Genomic DNA, 25,604 nt, shown 5'->3' on the forward strand with positions numbered 1-25,604 from the left:
GTTGCTCCACACCCGTATTTGAATTTGAAATCGAATGAGTACTGATATATACCGAGCTAAACGAATCATTTAATTGAGGAATTGAATGTTCTATATCTTCCCACTGGAGCTCTAAAATAACATTTGAACTTCCACATATGCAAATTGGTTATGAGAAATGAGACAACCAAAGTCATCCAGCATTATAGATATGAAACCTGATGTGCCATATTTGAATATATGTGAACACAAATGAGATTTGAGAGCTTTTTCGATTTACTTTCACTGAATGGAAAAGAGCAGCATGTACATTTGTCAAACAAATCTCTTTTTGTTTTAGCACACCTTACGAGTCTGGAACAGCACTAGTAAGTGATGGCAGAATTGTTGTTTTTGGTTAAAGTTTTCCTGTAAAAGCCCTCAATACAACTGAACATACAACAACACCCACCTACTGGTCTGTTTAGGACTCTTAAAGTTCCAAAACACATCACCCTAAGCCTTAATATGACATTCACTGGTGTTACTACTCCTAACTCTGCGATTCCCACAATTCCTGTCTACTTGTAGTTTCTCAATCTATTAATCACTAAAGGTCTCAAAAGTGTTGAACTCCCTGGGCAACAAGTCATAACGGAGCAGGCCAAGAAACGCTGCAGGAAACACTGCGTACAGTAAGTGCACATTCCCAATGAAATGATATAATGTAAATGACATCTAATGTTGAAGTACAGCATGTAACATGCTAGAATCTCTTTCCTCCAGCCCATGTTCTCCTCTCATAAGGTGTGTCCCATACTGCTGCTGACCAGTCCTTTAACGTTTGTGACAGGTCTGACATCATGCAGCTGTTTGCGGCGGTCTATAAACGCAGCGAGTCTGACAGTGTCCAGCGGTGTTTTGGAGTAATCTCCACTATGAGCGCTGACCCACGGGTGCTGCAGACATGTAGCTGAGCTCGGCCTCTTCCTGGGATCCTGGTGAAGCGTGGACACAATGAAGTCTTTGGCGGCCTGGCTAACGCCACTGAAGTACTCCTCAGGAAAGCAGAAGTCCAGCCTGCAGATGTTGACGCAGGTCTCCTCCAGACTCTCGTCCAGGAACGGGGAGACTCCGCTGAGCATGACGTAGGCCAGCACCCCTACACTCCACACGTCTGTGGACAGGGACACCGGGGTGCCCTGGATGAGCTCTGGAGCGGCAAATTCAGGGTTCCCCAGGAGGAGATGCACATAGCGGTGACCCGAAACATGTACAGCATCGCCCAGATCTGAGAGCTTCACGCAGGGCGCCGGCGCGTGGAGGTCCACCAACAGGTTTTCAGGCTAAAGAAGAAGAAAGAGTTGAAGACTCAAGAGACTGCACTAGGTTTCTAAACTATCCTTTAGTGGTCACCTACTTAATTGGTGCTTGCTTGTGGTTTCTAAGGTGTTCTGAGTGTTTTTAGCACATTGCTTTGTGGTTGCTGGGTGTTATACGAGCTTCTAGCAGGTTTTATCAAAGTCCCTTCAAAGAAAGTCAGTACAACGCCTCTAGGCAGCAATTTTGGGCATGTAAAATCTACTCCTAGCTACCTGAATGGAGAAATGCGAGCCTCAGGACACTGTCGGGGACTGGAGCTTTTAAAGGCAGCTGCACTGATGCAATGACTTTACCAATTTGCAATTGACTTAATTAGAAGGTGGAACTTTCTTTATTAGATCTGCCAAAATGCACTTCCTCCCATTCCTTGTAATAAGTGAACCATGGTGTATGCAGTCTTTGGTTTTATTTAGGTTTTTAGCATGCTGTTTTGCAGGTGCTTGGGTGTTCTAAATGGTTGCTATGCAGTTGCTTAATTGTTTTTTTTAGGTTTTATTCGCAGCTGGTTTTTAGAGCACTGCTGCATGGCTACTAAGTGTACTGGTGGTTGCTAGAGCATTGCTATGCAAGTTGTTCTGCTTCAGATAAGTGTCTGCTAAAGTACTACTTTCCAGTAAATAAGCTGTAAGTATCTGTTGCATGCTGATGTGCTGGTATGATATTTCACCTTGAGGTCCAGATGAGCTACTCTGCATGTGTGCAGGTGCTGCAGAGCTTCCAGTGTGTCTTTAATGAAGAACGCCACCTTCTCCTCCATCAGCTCATCGTGAGCCACCAGATAGTCCAGCAGACGCCCATCCTCAACACTGAACACATGTAAATATGATCATTTCATTGCACGTCATTTTTAAAAATAAGTTCCATTTGAGTGTGTGTGTGTAAAATGAGATTCCAGGAGGAGAATATTCATTCTGTTCCATGCAGCAAAACATAACATTTTTGTCTTTTTTACTGAATATTAACTGAATTTATTTAGAATATGCTGAGTTGAGCTCAACTGCCCTTCTATAGAATGCTGCAGGGATGATGTAATTCTGTAGGTCATTCCGGAAGTTGGAAGTACCCTGGTTCCTTTGACAAAAAGTCAAAATAGGGTTTTTTTTTTCTCTCTCTCGGTTGGCTTTTGGATAATTGTAAAAAATAAACTCTGGTCTAAGCTCTGATTCTTACACATTTTGTTCTTGAAGACAATCTTCAGAAGATAATTCATGTCTGGCCCACTTTCTAATCAGGGCCCCTGGAATAACGCCACAGTACTGTTGGCCCATAATTATTGTGATGGGCTGTCAATGGAAGACTATTTGCTTTCTAAATGGATTTACTCACAGCTCAAGAACCAGCATGTAGGCCTTGGGCGACTCGTAGGTACCAAGCAGCGCCACCAGCTGCGGATGCTGGACGTGACGCAGGATATCAGCCTCATGGGCCACCTGGTCTTTCTTCTGCATCTTCTTATTGACAAACTTCACAGCAACCTCCTTCTTACTGGCCTTACTGAGACACTTCCTCACCACTGAGAAACGGCCCCTAAAAACAGAAAACATATGAGTCAGCTGAGTTTGTTACTGACAGGATAAAGGATGATGGACTGCATTTTAATGAAGGTAATATATACATACATATACACATATATATATATATATATATCTTTACCGTCCAATTTCACACAATTCTGTGAATGCAGATTCAAAGTTGTCTTTCCACTGGATTCCAGTGCCGTCATAAGTTGAGGCTTCATAAAAGAGAGAAAAAAAATAGTTATAAGAAATGTGTCTGGAACAATTACACTATAACTCTATTCCAAAACCTAGTGCTGCCTACCTATACACAGAACAATTTCAGACAATACTTTATAGGCATCATAGGTGTGCTTCCAAAACATGGCAGCATGTTTTTTTTTTTTTTTCTAGGATACTTTATTTTGGTTAAAATGGAAGGCTAGAATGGATTTTTAAATGTAATTAAAACTACTCAAGCATCTAAAATACAGGTACGTTTTATTAATAATGGCACAGCTGATGGCATCGATGGCAGCCTGAGTGGTGGGTTGGTGAACTCTGTAGGATATCTAAGAGTTTTCACCCAAAAATGAACAATTGTCATCACTTAATCATAGTTATGTCATTATAAATCTTCACAAATTTCTACTTTGGGGTTATTCTTGGTTAATAAACGTACTTTTGTTCAACGTTAGTTCAATATGATGTTTGTTCTTGATGATGCTCTTTAAATGATTAATTTATACAATTAATAATGAGTTTACATATGCCAAAATTTACATGAATACATATTTACAAATGTTTTAAAAGTCTATTTATATGCAATATTGAACAAACCGCAATACACTGCTTCCATGGATAGACTACTCTAGATTCATGTACTTTCTAAACTGATGCACTTTCAAGATAATGCATTTCGGTTATGATCCTGTAGAAGACTGCTACCTTGACAGGAAGGCAGCTCAATTGGGACAGGCACTTAAGTTTGATTTGATTGTATTGACCTGTGCTGGGTAATGTCACCATGTTTGAGGGTTCACTGGGTGGGCTGATGCCCCAGGGGTTACTGGCACTGACTCTGAACTGATAATGGCCACCAGGAATCAGATTCTCAATCTTCACACACACGTCTGCAGTGGAGACCACCGACTGCTGCCACACCAGAGAGTCTGAACACAAATACAGACACACAAACGTCAACCTGGATACACAAAATAACAGATGTAGTTTTTCTTCTAGTGTTTCAGTTAACAGACATTATGGGGTTCAGGATGAATGAACAGAATGACACACATTCATACATCATGAGATTAATTTTGCAGACAGAGTAATATGTATGGATCTGGATAAAGGTGCTATATTTTGTACTTCTGTGGAAACGCGTTACCTTTTTTCTTAAGTCAGTAGTCTACTTATTTAGTAAGTTTACTTATTAGTCAAAGTTTCCTGCACTAAAATACTGTTAGCCAAAGTTTAATACACTGAAAATAGTATTATTATTTTTTAAATTCAGGGATGCATTGAACAGTTTTCAAGCAGCATGACTGTTTTCAGCATTGATAATAATCAGAAATTTTTCTTGAGCACTAAATCAGCATATTAGAATGATTTCTGAAGGATCATGTGACACTGAAGACTGGAGTAATGATGCTGAAAATTCAGCTTTACCATAAAAGGAACAAGTTCCATTTCAAAATACAGTTCTTTTAAATTGTAATACTATTTTACATGTTTAACCATGTTTTTGATCACATAAATGCAGCCTTGGTAAGCATAAAATACTGAATATAGAATAGTTGATGATATGTAAATGTGATATGTTAATTAGCTTACAGTTATGAGAGCACAGAATTCTGAACGAACTCTTTAGTTTCAGGCAGTGTTGTTGAGGGTTGAGGAGGAATGTGAATGTTTGATAGTGAGCCAATTTTATTTCTACATTGCATTTTTACTGTTTCAAGTTAGTAAAATCAGTAGTTTTCCACTGCATTACCTCTTTAAGTGTTTCTGGCTATGCTGTCTGTTTTGAGATGCTGTTTGGCTATGCTGAGACTTGGACTTTACAGCTGTGTAAGTGTTTATACCTTCCTGCCTGTATTCCACACTGTAGCTGGAGATGGCAGAGTTGCCTGAGCTGGCTGGAGGAAGCCAGTGGACAATCACTGCGGTGCTGCTGGCTTCCTGTGCCACAGGACGAGCAGGGGCTGCTGGGATACCTGCACCAGAGAACATCTGGACATTAAAACATGTGGGAAGGTGATTTGTGCAATACCCATTTTTATTCCTTTGTTTCTTTTACCTTGTACTTTAATAGATGCAGATGAGGAGGCAGTGCCATGATCATTCACAGCCACACACGTGTAGATGCCAGTGTCCTGAGGCATTAGATTACAGATCTTCAACACTATATTACCCGATTCCCTACATGGGCACAGCACAGAGAGAGAGAATCAAATGACACAACAATCATTTTATAAATCTTTAATAAAGCAATTGTATTTACAAATATATTTACATTCAAGTTTAATAGAATAGTAATATCATTAAGGAGGTCATTTAATACAATTAAATTGCATTTAATATAATTTAAAGACAATTGTTGTTCCTTATGCTATTTATTTATTTGTTTGTTTGTTTTTTGCTCAAATAGTTAATACAATAATGTGCATAATACAGTTTTGTTTTTCTATTTACTAAAGCAAAAAAAAGTTCATAATCCCCCAAGTGAAAACCTATTGCCCTCTTAAATGTAAAATCTGGTTGTGCAGCCTATTGTCACGAGTGCCTACTGTGTTGGAGCAAGGAATGAGGAGCACGTAGGAGAATCACCATAATAAGAGTCTTTATTTATCCAAACCACAAGGAGTCTTTATTTACCACAAACCACATTATTTATCCAAATGCCACACACGTAGCACCGGGGATTGACATTTAACACTGGACACAGGACACAGGAAAACACAGGGCTTAAGTACCAGGAACTAAATGAGGAAATAAAGGAGAAACAGCTGAATCAGATAGAACACAATCAACACGAGGAGAAACTGGGTCACGGGGAGCACAACACAAGACAGGAACACAGGGGCAGTCCATGGGACGTGACATTACCTCCCCCTCCCAGAAGGTGCATCCACTCGCTTCATAACTTCCAACGGGGAGGGGGGGGCGCTATGGAGGCCTCTAGGGACAGACTTACACAGGACGGAAGGCCTCCAGGGCGGTACCCGTTCAAAGGGCCATGAGCGGAGCAGGCAGCTCGGGGAGCCATGGTGGAGCAGGCAGACTAGGGAGCCATGGCAGACCAGGCAGCTTGTGGAGCCATGGCGGGGCAGCCTCCGTGGCCTTGGCCTCGGCACTCGTCCAGTCCTCTACGGCCGGAGCCCTATAGCCCCCCCCAAAAAAAATTCCTTGGGGGAAATTTCGGGTTCTGAGGCCATCCGTGGTCCAGGCTTAGGAACAACGGCCCTCACTGGGCTTGACTCCGGATCTGTGGCCCTCCCTGAGCCAGACGTGGGAACAGGAGCCCTCTTCTGGGCTGGACTTGGGAGAAGAATCTCTCTCTGGGCTGGATGTGGGAACAGGAGCACTCTCTGGGCTGGACGTGGGAACAGTAGCCCTCTCTGGGCTGGACTGGGGAACAGGAGCCCTTTCTGGGCAGGATGTATGAACAGGAGCCCTCTCTAGGCTTTACTCGGGAACAGGAGCCCTCTCTGAGCTGGACGTGGGAGCAGGAGCCCTCTCTAGGCTTAACTTGGGAACAGGAGCCCTCTCTGGGCTAAACTCAGGAACTGGAGCCCTCCCTGGGTTCGACGTGGAAACAGCAGCCCTCTCTTGACTCGGGACTGGGGCTAGAGCCATGACTTGACTCTGGTCAGGGGCTGGAGCTGACTCTGGAGTGGACTCAGGGGCTGGAGCCAACACTGGAGCGGACTCAAGGGATGGAGCCGACACTGGACGATGGAGCTGCCGGCAGACTTGACAATGGAGCGGCCGGCTGGCTTGACTTTGGAGCGGCTGGCGGGCTTGACTGCGGAGCGGTTCTGGATTGGGGCCGGATGCTCTCCAGACACCGGAGGAACCCTTCCCTCCAGCATAGACCAGTGGTGTCTGGGAGGTCGGCGGTGTGATGGTAATTGGCCCTGGTCCAGAACAAAAAATTCAGTGTGGCGTCGTCCAATGCCGTCAAGATGGCGAGCCCACAGAATTCCCTGGCATACTACACAAAAGGAAGATCCTTGCAGGCTAGGGCGGCGGATCTTGCGATGATCTCCATTTGTATGTTTTTAGGTCCAGTGTTCTGTCACGAGTGCCTACTGTGTTGGAGCGAGGAATGAGGAGCACGTAGGAGAATCACCATAATAACAGTCTTTATTTATCCAAACCACAAGGAACACACACGTAGCACCAGGGATTGACGTTTAACACTGGACGCAGGACACAGGAAAACACAGGGAGGAATCATGGGACAGTTACATAACAATGAGACTTACGAGGTTACATGGGTACAGTTTTCTCACAGGACAAATACAGAAGACATGATCTGAACTTTAATGTAAAACATTTCTTTGTTCCTCAACACTTTCCCAAAGTCAAGCAGTCTCTTATACCCAAAGATTGTACTGCAATATTGCAAAATAGAACTTCAACATTTCACTACAGGACAGATTGTATCCAAAGCACTAGTGTTTCTTGGTTGTGATCGTAATTTGTGTTGTGACTGATTGTGGACTAGTACCTAATATTGATAGTGAATCGGTTATTGTTGACTAGCAGACTTTGATCGGGTCCTTTCAGGGTGATTGTGGGCTTGGGTCGAGCGCAGACTTTACAGCACAAAACCACTGTCTCCCCCAGAGCACACGCCACGTCCGCTAGAGGCGTCAGGAACTCCGGAGCCACTGCACATGTGTGTATATATATATATATATATATAGTACAAAGTCACTCTGATGGACACTGATTTTTATTTTCTCTTTCATTTCACTTCATTCAAGGAGATATTTAATTGGATTTCTAAAACAAGCTACAGGTGACATACTGTATGTATGATCACTCAACAATATATGCTAGTAGAAAATACAGACAAACGGAACATCACAGCATCTGTACATATTAATAAACTCACCCTCCTGGATGAAATTAGGATTCAGTAACTGTAAAACAGACAGGAGGAGTGTTAAAGGTGCATACTTTAAGCAGTCTAGACTATCAGTCACACATAAAGCACTGAATCTTTCTGCAAACACACACACAGAAAGAGAGGACGTTTTATGTTGTGTCATTTCAGCACAAGCCAACAGAGGGCAGTACTTTCACATGACATGATAGACACTAGCTGTATTTGAAATGACATACTATAAAAATATGGGAGAATTGTAAGTGTAGCATGATAGTATGCCATTTCGATTTCAGCCACTGTGTGATGTTCAGAATAGCATACTAGCATACTAATAATACCATTTCTGCAGAGTGCTGCTATTGTGTCAAATCCTGAATCCAGACCAAATACATCAGCCACAATGAGAAGTATACATCCAGAGCACACTGCTTGTGATTTCCAGAAACACAGTGTTCTCTGATTGACCTTGGCGTTAATAATTAATAATATCAACCACAAATGTCTTTTTTTATTTGATTTGCAACACATAATATGGTGGCTGTCCACCTTTCAGTTAGCAAAATCTTTCTGCTGTAGAGCAACCACAAAAATACTTTTATTTTGATTTAAGGAAATCCATCTTTTTTTTCAGTGCAGTATATACTGCTCAGTATGCAGTATGCATTAAGATAGTGTTTAACTCTGAACATCTGAACATTTGTTCTGAAAGTGATTTTATTTTAGCTCTGGCGTGGACTTCCTTCATAAAACTAGAATGATTATTAAAACTTTATAGTTATAGTTATCATCCTTGGTGTGAAAAGCCCTTTATGCCAGTCACTCCACACGATTAGTTCAAATAATAACTTACCAACAACAACGCGCTCATGTAAAAAGAGGTTCAGATATTTCTTTAGATTAGAGCTTTAAAAAGCTTATCTATTTACTATTAAATTGAGTTTATTACAAAATTATAATATCAATAAATAAAAAAAATAAAAGCTTATTGGGCAGCATGCATTGAGATCAGTATCTCTACCTCCATACTAGTTTTGGGGTCTAGTTCATCCTCACACTCGGACTCATCTGAGCTGCGGGAATCCTGTGGTTTGGGTTGAGAGAGAACATTGTTACAGACTTACAGTACAGGAATACAGAGGGACGGAGAACTCCAGGCCAAAATGACAGGAATGTTTCAAATTAATTACGTATTAGTGTCATTAATCACAAAATTGGATGGCTACAAATGAAGAAAATTACATTTTTATACTGTGGTATTTTACCAAAGCAAAATAATAATAATAATAATAAAACATTATTAAACAAATTTTACTAATTTATTGAGCTTATTTAAAAAAAAATAAGGCTGAAATATGTGACCCTGGAGCACAAAACCAGTCTTAATTCGCTGGGGTATATTTGTAGCAATAGCCAAAAAAAAACATTGTATGGGTCAAAATTATCGATTTTTCTTTTATGCCAAAAATCATTAGGGTAAATTAAGTATTAAGTAAAGATCATGTTCCATGGAGATATTTTGTAAATTTCCTACTGTAAATATATCAAAACGTAATTTTTGATTAGTAATATGCATTGCTAAGAACTTCATTTGGACGACTTAAAAAAATATTTCTCAATATTGAGATTTTTTGCACCCTCAGATTCCAGATATTCAAATAGTCTCCAAATATTGTCATATCCTAACAAACCATACATCAAGGGTAGGCTTATTTATTCAGCTTTCAGATGATGTATAAATCTCAATTTCAAAAAATTGACCCTTATGACTGGTGTTGTGGTCCAGGGTCACATATAGGGTAAAAAACAAAAAAACAAAAACACACTACCCAACCTTTATATTTACAACACATAGTTGTATTCCTCTTAAATTGTTAGCAGATTATGCAGCATCATTCAACTTTTCAATATCAAAATTGAAGAAAAAAAAAAAAGCTAACATTTGAAAAGTTTAGGACTGTTAGTATCATGCTGTCATTGGGTGAGTGACGTGTTCAGTGTTTATTTCCACACAGGTGAAGATGCAGCCCACACACACACATACACCCTCATCCTCCTACTCACTTTCACAGTGACTTTGCTGCTGAGAATTTCCTTTGGCTTACGCAGTCCATTCTCAACTTTAATGTCACTTTTGAGGGGCGCACTGTCCTTCTCTGCACGCTTGCGAGCACGAAGCGTGTTCCAAGAGAGAGATTTCCTGCCGTGTCAAAACATCAGGTTGTCAAACCCACACACGCTGGTGGAAATGCAAATCTAACAGCAAGAAAAAGCAACTTAAAGTGCTTGAGGGGGAAACAAATATTTCAGGAGGGAAATAGGGAGGTCCACAAAAAGAAAAAGCAAGATACTCGATACTGTTAACCTATTTTTAACATTAGTAAAATGCATAGAGGATCTATCATCCAGTTCCATTTATAGAGACCTCAGAAAGTGTTTGGACATTAATGTCCACCATCAGACATAAGTGTGCTTGAATTGCACAAATATTTTATACCCAGTATTTCTGTATCACACAAGTATAATCTAGTACTGTTTTTTTTAAATCATATTTAGTAGTTTGGGGTCAGTAAGATTTTTTTTTTCTAATTAATACTTTTATTCAACAAGGATGAATTAAATTGATCAAAAGTGACAGCAGAGACAATTCAAATAAATGCTGTTCTTTTGAACTTTCTCGTCATGAAAAAAAATTTGTCATTATCTATCTATCTATCTATCTAGCTACTGTCTGTCTGTCTGTCTGTCTGTCTGTCTGTCTGTCTGTCTGTCTGTCTGTCTATCTATCTTCATCTGACTCCAAAATTCTGAATGGTAGTGCATGTATATAAATCTATTAATCTTTATCCTTGCACCATGATGGACACAGGTTTGTGTGAGAACAGCAGTCATTCATATCATTCACAGCAAACACTGTTTCACACACAAACCTTTACTGTCAAGGACCGAAGAGGTTAGTACAAACACAAAATAAGTCTTCTACACGCTACATTACAAAATAAAATAAATTAAAGGAAATAAATCAAAATAAGGTGCACCACTTGGATTTCTTAAAATTCTATTAGCATTTACTTGGCATTGTTACTCTTTGTGAAAGTATTATTAAAATAAAACTATCTATTTTTACTAAGACAGGTTAAGTCATGCGCATGTCAAAATTTTATTTTACATATTTAATATAATACATTTAAAATCATTAGTTACACTACAACATTGCAACTGTAGTTCTATTGCACAAACCTGACTTCATTAATAAAGGTTCACTTAAATAGTGCAAAAAGCTCTTTACAGGAATGTGCTACAAACAGTAAACAAACCAACAGTATTTACAGTAAATGGCCAACATGTGATCCTGTAGAAGAAACAAAAGAAAAAAAAATCTATACAAAAATACAATTAAAACAAATACACAACCTATTAAAAAATTGCCATAGACAACAGTATATGTTCTCCATCAGGAGAAACAGGCCAAATTCTTCAGAAGGCCTTTCTTTCACTTTTTTATCTTTTCACACACACAAAAACAAAACAAAAATTATATCAACAAAAAACAAAGAAACAATAAAAACAGGGTGTTAGGAACTGAAATAAGCGTCCAGACGTGTCCATTTCCACACTGATGTAAGATCCTTCACAAATCCTCCGTCTACACAACAATAACGATGTGGCTTTGCTATAGTCCTTTCAGAATTTATCTGCCTTGGTTTTTAACTTTTAGCCCCCCCCCCAAAAAAAAAAACCTCAAGCGGAAAATCAAAACTTCCTGTGCAAAAGGGTCCAAAACATCCGGGTTAGTTCCAACAGAATGGGGTGGGGGGTGTTCAAAAACAGGCGTGCAGTCTTAAACAATCCAATCAGAGCTCCAGTTAGTGTTGATTGACACTTACTTGATGTTTGAGTCTGCAGTAGTGTCTATGAGGGGTTTAGCGAGGGGCCCCAGGATGTGTCCCGGCACCCAGCCCTCCGCGGCCGGCGACTGGCTGTTAGCGGATCGGTACACCAGGTACATGTTCTGCTGGTTAGTGGCCAGTATCTGCACCGTCTCACCCTGCATGACGCAGATCTCGTTTTCTTTCAGTGCATTATAGTCCTGAGTCACCATCAAGGAGGACGACGTACCGTTACAGCCCACATCGCCAAACTGCTGTAGGAAACACACACCGCATAATACACACACACAGAGACAAAAAATAAATGCATGGTTAAAATAATTAATATGTCAACCAGACCTTAAACGTCAGTAGTCAAGAAGACATTAACACCTTTACATAGTATGTCTAGCATATGGAGTTATGTAATGCACAGCATATGCAAAATTTTTAGATGCACTTTATTTTACAGTACGTGCAATTACAGTGTACTTACCTAAGAAAGTACTGGGTAATATAAGGTAACTACATTTTAAGATTTTATAGTCTATTTTGAATATAATTTTGGTGAATTCGCCATTTAATGTGTGGTCACATTTACCGTTGGTCTGCAAAATTACATGCAAAGGAATTTTGGGGAAATTTGGATGAGGCAAAAAAAAAAAAAAGACCTCTATGTGAGCATCACTACATTATTGACAATAGACATTGGTGTTTTTACACTAAATTTCACAAATGTTCATACAATTTACTCAAAATGTTATAATTTAACCTTCCAGTGAAAAGACAGACTTCTCTCTGGTTACGTATGCAGGACTTCTCCAATCATTTAGTCTGCATAAACCGCCCCTTCCAGATCACGTTCATCCATATTTGAGTGCCAAGCCCACATCTCAACATCCAATCAACACCTGATGCTTAGAACCAAGTCCCCCGCCTTGCATTTTTTTCTTTTTCGACAATCTCTCGGATGTGTCAAAATACAGAAGAAAAGACAAGATTTGTCTCTACTTTTGTTTCATGGCGATTTTAGTGCTCTTTTTGACAGCACTTGGGTGCTAATGGGAATGAGCAAAATGGATGCTTGTTTCAGAGGACTTGTTTCAAGAATCCAGTTAGGTAAGCTGTCAAAATGGGCTAATGGACTGTAACCGTTCCTCAGCATTATTTTGCAATATGGTCATGTGACTAACTATAGGTGGGGTAGTGGCTCTTGTGTAGTCTATGAATTAACTGCCATCCGAAAATCACAGATGAATGATGCAAATACTCTTGTACAGACACCACCCTGAGAAAAACAACATCATGAACATCAAAGTATGGATTTGATATCTTAGTTGCTACCGATTCAGGTGACACTGTGATTTTAATTCTGTTAGACCTGACTGCTGTCTTCGATACTATTGACCATCAGTTCCTCCTGTCTAGATTAGAATGTTTTGTGGGGCTAAAAGGCACAGTCCTGAATTGGTTTAAATCTTATTTAACAGAGCGATATTTCTCAGTCAGAATTGGCAACTTTACTTCCTCTGCTGCCCACCTCGAATCTGGTCTTCCCCAGGGATCTATTCTAGCACCTCTGCTCTTCTCGCTCTACATTGGTGTTCTTTTGGATAATAGGCTCACTCTAGATAAACATGTTTCCCAAAACCTACTTATGGTTCCTTGCACAAGGTTGAAATGCAGAGGAGATAGAGCATTTTCGGTTATGGGCCCTAGATTGTGGAATAGCCTGCAAGCGCACCTCAGAGCTGCTCCATCTTTATCGGTTTTTATAAGTTGATGATGTTTGAATGTGTTACTTTTTGATCATTTTGTTGCACAGCACTTTGGTCAGTCTTGTGACTGTTTTTAAATGTGCTTTATAAATAAAAGAACTAGAACTAGAGCTAGATTTCTATGAGCCACCATAAACTCTAGCATGCAGATGTTTAATGTTAGCAGAGGTGCTGTGTTCTCACCCTGTGGTATCTGTCCGAGCCGTGGCATGGACCACCGTTGGAGGTAGTTAGCTTTATTGGAGTGGAGCTCCGTCCAGACAGAGTGGGTTTCTCTGCCCCGAGTGACACAGTGGAGCTGGGCCTGCTGTTGGCCTGACCCATTCGGCCACCGCTGGAGGAGTTTCGGGTCAGAGACTGAGAGCCGCTGCGCTCCTTCTGATACTCGATGGGAGACTGCAGAGCTGTAGACAGATGCACCAATAGTTTCAATGGCTCAACAGAAGGAGAGTTGATTAAATTCATATCGACGTGATGGCTTACCTGACAAGAAGTTGCTCTGCAAGTCTAGTAGCTCGGTGATATGCTGAACCCAGACCTGTTTAATGTCCGTATTTGCTGCTTGCAGGGTGAAACGTTCGGCTGACCCACGACACGACAGCACAAACTTGCATGGATCGTTTTCAACATGCTCTTCTAGGCTGAGCAAGCTCACCTGCATACACAAGTCAGTATCACACCTGGTTTCAGCCATCTAGTAGCCAGGGTTGTGATTTTCACAACTCCCAAAAAGCAAAGCCCAAAGTGTGCTTCAGTTTCTATGCGAACACTTAGTGTATGCGTACAGCCAAACACAGACTTTTTTGACACAGACACACTGCTTTGTGAGCTTTGAAACCTTTGCGAATCATTTGTTTCGAACCAGTGATTCTGAGCATGTATCAAACCGCCAAAGTAAGCGATTGTTAAGTCATAACTTAAAGGGGTCATATGATGCAATTTCATTTTTTCCTTTCTCTTTGGAGTGTTATGGTTCACCACTAGGGGGCGATCTCTGTGAATCCATGAACTAGTGTCTATATGGTTTTTACCTGATTTTGGAACAGTTTTATACATATGTAGACATTTTTAATGACACATTTGTGTAATAAAAATGAAGGGTTGTTGTTCATAGTCTCTTATTGGCCTGATTAACCATGCTCTCCATAAAATAAATCACAATATAATATAACCTACAATATAATAAAATAACATATCATACAGACGCTTAATATTTAATGGTATTAGATGATTTATTAATTGCATTTAATAGATTTCACTATTAATAAAACATTTGCAATATTTTGTAAATGGTGTTTTTATGCATATTTGGGCTGCATTTTCATTGCATTTACAGGCATCACCAGCAGGTGTAATTTAATTTGCTTCGAATCAAAGATTAATTTTGCAAAGAACAAGTGCACTTGATTCAAAGTTTCAAAGAGTTTCATTTCTATCACCTTGTGGACAAACTGATTAGTGCAAATAAACCTCAAGGCACATGTGCGTGTGTACATGCGGGTAGAAAAATCTTTATGCGTAAAAAACACACACACACACACACACACACACACACACACACACACTTTGGGCTTAAACCTACATGCACCATGAGTAACGGTGGTGTGGTTACCTTGATGCTCTTTTTAAACTGGTATCCTGGCGTGGATGAGCCTTTGCGTAAGAGCTCGCTGAAGATGACGATCTGTTCAAACAGGAATACCCTGCGCTCCTTACTGCGGGACAGAACACCAGTGTCCTGCTCCGTCACAAAGAACGTCTCCTGCTGCAAGAGCTTTCCCTGACTCGTCAACTTCCCCTGAAGCGCACAAACATACAAACTCATCAGTCTGAGATAGTGAAAGTGTCCGTGAACTCAATTGCTCTGATATATTCAAGTGAACATTAACAGATGCCACAAATCGTGGAGAACTCTTTTGACCCAAAAAGTTTAATTCTGTCTCATAACTCATAAGACATTTGTTCTTTTAAACACAAATTAAGATTTTTTTTTCATATAACCTGAGAGATTTCTGTCCCTCCATTAAACGTTCATTCCACTAAAACTTTCGAGCTTTAAAGGAGTCATCGGATGCCCATTTTCTACAAGTTGATATGATTCTTTAGGGTCTTAATGAAAAGTCTTTAACATACTTTGGTTAAAATTGATCAATGGTAGTGTAAAAAACACCCTTTTTACCCTGTCAAAATCGGCTCTGTTTTCAGCAAGCTGTTTTTTAGTCCATGTTGCTTTAAATGCTAATGAGCTCTGCTGACCTCGCCCCTCTCTTCCGTGGGGTGACGAGCAGACTGTAAACTTCAGCTTCAAAACTGGCTAACTAGCACATTATTAGGAAAGGCGATTTGCAAAGATTCATAAAAATCCTTACACTCACTTCTTCTGCAGATGAAGCTGGATCATGAATGATTCACGCAAACATAGACGCATTTAGGCAGATCGAGGATCGGTGCATTCCCTTCAAAAACGAAAGTAACATTAATCCTCTGCGTCTTCAGTAAATGACGACTGCTTTATTCATTATTACATCCAGCAACAAAACACCTCAATCGCTTAATCGGAGACATTCTTGTCTTCCCCCGCACCGGAGTCGACACAATGGCGGACTGATGATAGCTCACTCAGGGCGGGTCTAAGGTAAGACGGCCTTGTCAATCAACTATCGTGGGAGGGGCCTGTGCAGAACTACGTCATTCTGACAGGAATCTCAGAACAGCCTTATTTGAGAAAGGGGATTTTAAAATAGGGATTTAAAAAAAAATCACTAGGTGGATTTTTATCATTATAGGATGGATGTTTACACACGCTTCCAACACAGATTTATGTTCAAACAACTTGTGAAGTGAATTTTGCATCCGATGACCCCTTTAAGAAGTTCATAAAGAGATCCATATGAATCAAACGGTTTAATCCAACTCTTCTAAAGGGAAAAGATTACTTTTATATGATTAACAGATTCAGATTTAGGTTTGTATTCACAAATAATCATCGATCAATGCGCACACACACACACACATACATATATATATATATATAGAGAGAGAGAGAGAGAGAGAGAGAGCAATAGCATACATCAAATATGGTAAATGGAAACTCCACCATACTTGCTTGACATGAAAACAAACCTCATTGGTTTTTGTGGAAATTCAAACATGCTTGCGTGTTACAAGCTTCCACTTATAATATTTGATGAGCTCTTTGCATGTGACAAATCTTAACAATGAAGAGACAGAAATCACTCAGGTTTCAGTACAAAAATGATGGTGAGTAACTGACAACAGTAGAACACCCCTTAATCATGGTAAGATCACTGCAAACTTTTACAACGTCTTTTCAGTAAGCTTGCACTGATGACACTTCAGAATGAGTACAGTGAAGCTGTTTTCAGTTTACCTCAAATCCTTGCAGTCTTCCCAGGTTCATCATGTCATTGCACAGCTTGGGCACCTGGGACATCAGGTCTACTGCTCTCTGTCAGAGAAACCCAACAAAAACCTGGATGACCTCTGGGCCTGAAGTATAAGCAGCTTCAACAAACTTTACAAAAATCTCAAATGCATTGTCCTCGCTTTATGACTGACCTTTATTATTATTAGGCAAGTGAGCACTTTAGCTTCATTTTTACCTCTATATCCTGACAATTCAATCCTGCCTTTGCGCTGTACTTCAAGAAGTCCTTAAGCAATAGAGAAATATTGAAGAAATTATATACATTATTAAAACATTATTATTATTAATTCATGTTATCGATCACAGCATCACCGACTTCCTTTCTACGGTACCTTTAATAAAAGCTGGTATTTAGTGATTCTCTGAATGGGTTTAATGAGAAAATCACTGATGCCCAGTCTTGAGTTGATGTCTTGCTGAATCCCCTGTGAGTCAAAACAGACACATAAATATAAACTTGCAATGAGTAATTCGTTTTTTCAGAAGTGATTTGATAGAGTGCTGCAGGAAAGAGTCCTAAAAACAAATCTTTAAACATTTTTTTAATAGGTTTTTGGTTAAATGCATAAAAAAAGGTCTGTGTTAATAATCTCAAGATATTTTCACATTTTATGCTACAACATAAAATAAATCAAAAGTAGCCCAGCTTTTACGCGTCTTAAAGGGGTCATATGATGCTATTTTAAAGATCATTATTTTGTGTATTTGGAGTTGTAACAAGGCTACAGAGGTTGTCGGGACATTAAACGTCATCACACAGAACAGGTAAACGCATCTACTCACTAGTCCACTTTTACAGCCTTTTTAATGTATGCACATGCTCTTGGAAACTATTCTAACTCAAGCTTTCCAACCAGTAGATTTTAAATAAAGATTGAAATAGTTGTTGGCAGCTTAGTGGTGGTCACCGCAGCGTATAGCCTAACTTTAGGTTTTTACTCATTTAGGCTTCACAATTCATAAAAGTGGTGTCCATCTGTGAAGATTATCTCAGAGAGCTTATGGAAAAAAATCCTATTGGGTTTTTGTTGTTGTTGAGAAAAACAGGGTAATGTTAACTTCCGGGCTGGTCTACAAAAATACGCCATCAAAGTAAAGCGTGTCTCACCTCAAAGTATGAATCGTATTCTGCAACAATGAATTCAGATTTGGGTTTGTTTTGGCAGTAAACCACATACATGTGCAGTCTTCTCTCCTACACACACAGAAACAGGAAACACTTCATGAGCAATGCACAGCTAACACAGCTAACAGACCTGATGTCAATCACATACTCACATGTTTACAGAACAGCCCGGGCAGTTTTTCTTGATCTTCAAGACATTTTTCCAGTTCACCAACAAAAAAGCTTCAGACAGCAACAGAATTAGACACATTCCGCTCATGGTTCAATAAGAGGAGCTAAGAGAATCAGAGAGGCTTACTCTTTGTGCCAGTCATAGATTTGGTGAATGTTTCCAAAGACGATCTTATCTTTTCCTTTCATGTCATCAGGAACTCCTTTCTCCTCTATCCTCTTCATAAACCCCTTCAGAAGAAATTATTTCATGTACATATGAGCCACTACTCAAAACACATTCACCCAGAGTAAAAACTGATGTAATGCAAAAGAGTAATGACACAGCAGATGATGCCAAATGGCTCTGATCTTAAGATAGAAGACCAATGAAGACGGATAAAGTCACACTAGAGTGTTTTCACGCTAAAGCAAAACTATGCCTTTAGTCACAGAATTATGTAATGTTATACTGTCAGGATGTCGGCTATTCTCACCTCGACCACGATACCCAAATCTTTCACGTAGTCTTTTTCTGTCTGGATTAATTCATTGAGAACAAACCTGCAAATGGACACAAAACTGTGTCAGGTTAAGTCCCATCACACTTCTCTTTTAAGGGTGTAGCAGAATGAAAGAACAATTGAAATAAAGAGGCCAAAAGAGATAAGATTTCCCATAAATATCTCTGCTTTTTAATGAGAGCCATATTGTTCAGGGAGATGACTTTCTCAATGTTGCCTGTTACATGAACATGAGTTATTACCAGATCTGGTTGCTTGAAAAGAATCAATTGCATTTTACCAGATGTAACCAGATTATTTTTTTAAAGTCTGGGCAATACAGTGAAAAAAACCCCCGTGATATTTCTAAATCTTTTGGCAATATCTCAATATATATATGTACTCACTCTGAAATGGCTTATGGAAGCCTGTTTCCACCACTGAATAATAAAAAAAAAGGTTATTGCGACTTTTTCATCTCACAATTCTGACTTTTTTTGAGTTATAAAGTCAGAATTGCAAGATATAAACTCAAATTTCTGACTTTTTTCTCAGAATTGCGTGATATAAACTAACAGTTGCGAGTTATAAAGCCCGAATTGTTGGATATAAACTCGTAATTCTGACTTTTTCCTCGCAATTGTGAGTTTGTATCTCACAATTCTAAAAAAAAAAGTCACAATTTCGAGATATAAACTCACAATTCTGAGAAAAAAAGTCAGAATTGTGAGATAAAAAGTCGCAATAACCTTTTTTATTTTTTATTCAGTGGCGGAAACGGGCTTCCATAATGACTTGGAATGGTGCTGCATTTATTTTTTTCAAAAAAATTATAATTTGTTTCATAAGAATTATTTTCAACCAAAAAGCAGTAATTTAAATTCAGTAAAAATCTAGTTAAAAATAACCAATGTTTTCCACACTAGTTCCCACTAAATAAATAAATAACCATTCATTTATAAAATTCAATATAATAATACTGATTTATGCATTTCATATGCATATTTTGTATGCATGTGACGACACATATAAATGATATATTAGGCTAATGCCAACCTGGGAGCCAAACTATACAAATATATTTTATAAATAGGAAACAAATAAATAAGTCAGGTTCCCTTACGTTACATTAGCAGCAGGGCTTAAGCCCCACAAGCAACCTGTGGTTTGGTCACTATGACATGAAATCAGACTGTAATGTTTGTAGAATTTACTCCCAGACCAACCCAAATGAGTGAAGAGCGCGTGTCTTACATTCGTCCACGCAGTGCTTTGGCTTTCTGCTCCAGTTCCGGGTCTCTGGGAGGCGCTGGGCTCTGCTCTGCTGGGTTCACTGAGCTGAATCCTGGGTACGAGCCTGGCTCCAGTGTCTAGACGTACAGAGACACACGCAAATACAAGAGACTCCGGTCAGAATTTGGAAGAGCCAGGCCTGATGTGGGAGAACAAACACTGCAATTGGATGGTTTATGTGCGACACGGCCCTAAACTGCAGTAAACACCATCAGAGCTGCTCAGAAGATTCAAAGTGGAGAAAAGCGTCACTCCAGGCCAGAGCAAGTTATAATATCCAGCAAGTTTGGAAGGTTTTTATAACTTTATAACCATAAAAGACTATTGCAGAAAATCACAGTAGTGCAAGAGATGCTCAAGAGTTAGTGATTGTCTCAGAGCAAGAGAAAACCGAAAGGAAAAGAGGAAAACCAGGAGGTTAGTCGATCAAACCTCCCCTGCTTGTGCCAGGAGAGGAGATCGGGTTCAGTGGCACACTTACCATCTTAGTTTTGACCAGTTTTTCTATAGCACTGACAAGCTCAGCTATCCAGCAAGTTTGGAAGGTTTTTATAACTTTATAACCATAAAAGACTATTGCAGAAAATCACAGTAGTGCAAGAGATGCTCAAGAGTTAGTGATTGTCTCAGAGCAAGAGAAAACAGAAAGGAAAAGAGGAAATCCAGGAGGTTAGTCGATCAAACCTCCCTGCTTGTGCCAGGAGAGGAGATCGGGTTCAGTGGCACACTTACCATCTTAGTTTTGACCAGTTTTTCTATAGCACTGACAAGCTCAGCAGCACTGGGGACGTCAGCCGAGCTCTGCCGTGAAGCCAGCAGCACAGACGACTACATGACAGACAGCAGGTGAGGAGGAGAGAGGAAAGAACACACAAGCAGATCAGAACAGAAAGTGCTCAGGATGCTGGGTTAGCCCAGTTTATCGAGCTTTGCTTTGGGGAGAAGAGAAGCAAAGGCCATGCCAAGAACATGCCAAACATTTCACCTCCAAATCAAAAGAAAAATAACTAATTATAAGCTAATTGAAAAAAACAAACAAACTACTTTTTAAGACCTTTACAATTTGTGCAAAGTGACATTTATTTTTCAAATTCCATTTCAAATTCTCATTATTGTAACAGGTAAAATATGTGATGCATAATATTTATACTTCATGACATTATTTGTTGTATACACTACTATTCAAATGTTTGGGATCTGTAAGATTTCTCTATTAGAAGTCTCTTATTGATCAAAAATAGAGTAAAAACAACAATATTGTGAAATATTATTACAATTTAAAATGACTGTTTTCTATTTGAATACATTACAAAATGTAATTTATTTCTGTAATGACACACGTGTCAGTGTCACATGATCCTTCAGAAATCATGATTTGCTGCTCGAGAAGCATTTCTGACTATTATCAATGTTGAAAACAGCTGAAATCAAATTTCTTTACTGTCGCTTTTGATCAGTTCAATGCACAATATAAGCATTAGTTTCTTTCAAAAAAAAAAAACTTTCAGGAACAGGGTTTTTCTTACTATATTATCGTACAGAGAGTCTAATAATGGAAAAAAAAAAACAGTGATAATAGGAATTAAAAAAAAATATGCAGGAGAATGGCAACAGATCAACTATAATTTGATGGGAAATGTGCTTAATTGTCATAATAATCAAGGTAACAATGAACAATAATAAATAATGGCACAACGCAAACAATCATAATGGCCTTAAAACAGTCTTTAATTTCTTTATGAAATGAATTTTTTACTTTCGATTTTAGAGTGAAATAAGGTCATGTTCTTTTCGAGATTCAACCCATCAGACGGCAATGGGTTGTAAACACATTACGGTAACACTTTATTTCGATAGTCCACTTTAGACATTCTATTAACAGTAAGTAACTTTGCAACTACATGTCAACTAGCAGTTAGTAGAGTATTAGTAGACTGTCTGCTTAATATCTTCTAACACTTTCTTTGTCAACTTATTCTACTAACCCTAAACCTACCCTAACAGTCTACTCTGAGAGTTAGTAGACATGTAGTTGCAAATTAATGAGAATTAGTTGACATGTAGTTGACATGTAGTTACAAAGTTACTTATAGTTAATAGAATGTCTAAAGTGGACTATCGGAATAAAGTGTAACCCACATTACTACTGCAATCTCAAGGCACAGCGTGTAACAGAGCCAGAGCTGAGTGGAACAGTGAAAGTTTCACAACTACATCATTTAAGCTTCATTGCAACAACAGGGTGGATTTGTGGTTAGTTGAATGTGAGACAAGGAGCCTCCACCCGAGCAGTTACTGGAGACGTTGACATCAGGGAGGAAAAACAGTGTTAGTAAAGCCACTGTGTGTGGGGGGGTGGGTGGGGGGCTATGAGGAAGGCAGGTGGAGATACTGTAGTTATGAACACATGATGAGTGACACAGTAAGTATTTAATACATCTCTCTTCACATTAATCACCCTGCTGACCTCTGCCTATGACATGACTCTCCCCAAGCTCCTCTCTCTCTGTTCTGTGTGTGTACCTTCTCTTCCTGAGCAGACGGGTCTTTGATGATCTCCATTGGTGGAGGGAGGGGAGTGTGGGACTCGTCCTCAGGCTCTTCCTCTCCTCCGCTGTGCATCCCTGACGAAGATTTGGAGAGTGTTCCTTTTTCTTTACGCACTCTCTGGAAACACAAGAACAAGTCAATCAGCAAATTCACAATGCATGTTACAACTGTGTTACAGCAGTTATCATAAACACCCCTGTGACTACAGAACAGACCATCCTCTTGTGAAAAAGAAGTGCCGTTTATTATATTGAATGTGCACTTGCAGTGTACTTCCAATCTTAAAAAAGTATATGTAAAACACTTTGTACTTGCTGATGATTTATTATTAATGAAATAAGGCCACTTTATAAGTGTGCTTAAAGAGTATGCTTCCATGACTGTGTTTTTAACACATTTAAGTACACTTCTAAATAGCGCACTTTGTAATAGTGCCAAATCAAATGTTTACTTTAAAGTATATTTTAAATGGGTCCTGGAGGGCCGGTGTCCTGCAGAGTTTAGCTCCAACCCTACAACATATTTTGAATGTATTGCAACTTTATTGTTACAAATGTATAAATACAAATATATTTAAATACATGATATACATGTTTCAATAGAAATTGCATTTTAGTTTAGTTTACCGTAAATGCTTGTCAGTACATACAGCAATATGACTGCGCTATTTTAAAGACAACAGAAGCAAATATGAAATTACATACAAACATGTACTTAAGTCCTACTTAAGTTGGTTAAAAAGTTAAACTATTTGCATTTAATATAAATTTAAACTTCAAAGGTATAATATATTACTTTCTTTTAAAATGTATAATTTCCTTAATAAGTACTTTTTGTTTTTAAATGTATGCTATAATGTACTTTTTGCACAAGGTTCATTCATTTGTAAAAACATCTTTGATTGTCTAACAGCCTACAGAGAGGCTAGTGTACATACTACAAGCCAGATTAATTATCAGAATAATACCTCAAACTGTGCTATTACTTTCGGTGATTCATAATCATCATAGAACATTACCAAGAACACCATAAAAATCCTCAGAATATGCATTGTGGCACAGTTTTGCATGGGTAAGCACCTCAAAATCTAGTTTAATAGACAATCATTGATAATTATGTTGCTTTGTATATTGAACACTGGTGTCTTTAATGATATTACTAAAATCATATTACTGAAGACAATAAACGACTCAAGGCAACACATTACAGTGATATTATCACACTTATGTCTAACAAACACCTTTACCTGTGATAAAATCACCGTAACCGTAACACACAGCCTCAAGTGGTTCACTGCTTTATTATTTGGCTTCTAGTGCACCACTTTAAATGCTCAGAATTTATTGTTGAAGAATTTGCTCTGACAGCAGACATGGTTAATATGGGCCATTGTGGTGGGGTTCACATACCCTGCTTCCGAAATACAGAGGCTCTTTTGTATATGGCGCACAGCTTTAAAAAGTCAGGCTAATCATCACCCTCCGATCTGAACGGCTGCTGCCGGGGCCGTAGCAGCCCTTTAATACGCCATTAGTACAGCCCACAGAACAAGAGGCCTCCTTTTCTCTGTATTGCCATGATTGCGTAAAAAATAGTAATGGAGAATGAAGGAGCGGTTATAAAACACTCTGACGTAAAAACTGCTGTCCACCGTCACCACATGCTGTTACACAAACGTTAGATATCAACAACAAACCTGGTTTTGGGGAATCCTTTTGGAAATGTGAAAATATTCTATAAATAAACAAATTATGGCGATTTAGCTCAGTCTGTCGTGCCACTGATAAGATTGGACTGGATTTATATTTGAAACATTATTATTATTATTATTAGCTCTTTATCCAATACAGATTGTGTCAAAGCAGCCTTACAGTGTTAAACAGGAAAAAACTTGAGCTGATAATGCAAGAGGACAATAGAAAACAGTCGGTCTGTGCAGTCAAGTCAACAATATTGCCAGCGTCCCCAACTAAGCAAGCCAAAGGCGACAGTATGGAACCAAAACTCCATCTGTGACAGAAATGGAGAAAAGAAAAAAAAACCTTGGGAGAAACCAGGCTCAGTCGGGGAGCCAGTTCTCCTCTGTAACAGCTGTCCCCATGTTATTGATTAACTGTGTAGTTAAAACCATTATAAAATATTTCTAATGTGTTCTAAAAAAGACTAATGAAATGGTGTGACAATCACTTTTTCCTACTGAGAAAAAGAGTTGAGATGAACCAGGGGGACCTACCTTCATGAACATAAAAAAAGATTAATGGTGTCTTTAATACTGAATTGTCATTAAAAACACATATGCAAAACAACAAAATGGCCAAAAAGGTGGAGAAAAAAATTCTGGTCTGACTGTGTGAGAACTGCAGAACAAAAACACAGTAAAAATATTGTATTGCAGAGAGAGTGATCACCATTGTGGTTTTGTGGACATATAGCATAGTATAGGGTGACCATACGTCCTCTTTTCCCCGGACATGTCCTCTTTTTGGACCTAAAAAAATGGGTCCGGCCGGGATTTCTTATTCGCCCAAAATGTCCGGGATTCGGCTGTTTTCTTTATCCCGTTCCCGCTGAATTTCTGACCATTGCCGCCTGCTCCCGCAATATGTGTTTTGCTCCCGCGATTTTCGTGTGCACTCCTTTAAACATTCTAGTATTGTGTATAATTTTGTCGCATCAAGGAGCCGCTCTAAGTATGCAGAGTATTTAAATCTCTTTTGAATGAGCATTCGCGCTGTTCACTTTCGATTTCGCGATCACACACACTCTGTGTAAAGGGAGCACATCTTACAAGATCAGATATTTGTCAGTGAGCTCAGGATCTGTTGAGCAGCAAATACTCCAGCATGGTCTTGTCAGTCATCTCTCCTTATTCTCGACCTGTGATCAGTCAAAGCTGACTCCGGTAGCTCTTGTTGGATGCAGGGTTGCCAA

At 39.2% G+C, this 25,604-nt stretch overlaps 1 protein-coding gene across 1 annotated transcript in view; it reads right to left on the reverse strand.

The window, feature by feature from the left end:
- Positions 1–223: 223 nt before the first annotated feature.
- kalrna (kalirin RhoGEF kinase a) overlaps positions 224–25,604 on the reverse strand; it is an 81,229-nt gene continuing 55,848 nt past the window's right edge. The window contains 25 exon segments of the mRNA XM_016559117.1: positions 224–1,304; positions 2,009–2,147; positions 2,668–2,868; positions 2,995–3,073; positions 3,845–4,009; positions 4,925–5,056; positions 5,140–5,261; positions 7,576–7,738; positions 7,966–7,993; positions 8,978–9,040; positions 10,021–10,156; positions 11,844–12,097; positions 13,787–14,007; positions 14,087–14,258; positions 15,216–15,401; positions 16,995–17,072; positions 17,227–17,277; positions 17,384–17,476; positions 18,160–18,246; positions 18,330–18,399; positions 18,476–18,579; positions 18,825–18,891; positions 20,085–20,200; positions 20,856–20,951; positions 22,647–22,790. Of these exon segments, the coding sequence (XP_016414603.1) occupies positions 759–1,304; positions 2,009–2,147; positions 2,668–2,868; positions 2,995–3,073; positions 3,845–4,009; positions 4,925–5,056; positions 5,140–5,261; positions 7,576–7,738; positions 7,966–7,993; positions 8,978–9,040; positions 10,021–10,156; positions 11,844–12,097; positions 13,787–14,007; positions 14,087–14,258; positions 15,216–15,401; positions 16,995–17,072; positions 17,227–17,277; positions 17,384–17,476; positions 18,160–18,246; positions 18,330–18,399; positions 18,476–18,579; positions 18,825–18,891; positions 20,085–20,200; positions 20,856–20,951; positions 22,647–22,790 (3,513 nt within the window). The 3' untranslated portion in view covers positions 224–758.

This window comes from Sinocyclocheilus rhinocerous, unplaced genomic scaffold (genome assembly GCF_001515625.1).
Source record: "Sinocyclocheilus rhinocerous isolate Xijiao unplaced genomic scaffold, SAMN03320098_v1.1 scaffold887, whole genome shotgun sequence".
NCBI classification, from domain to species: domain Eukaryota; kingdom Metazoa; phylum Chordata; class Actinopteri; order Cypriniformes; family Cyprinidae; genus Sinocyclocheilus; species Sinocyclocheilus rhinocerous.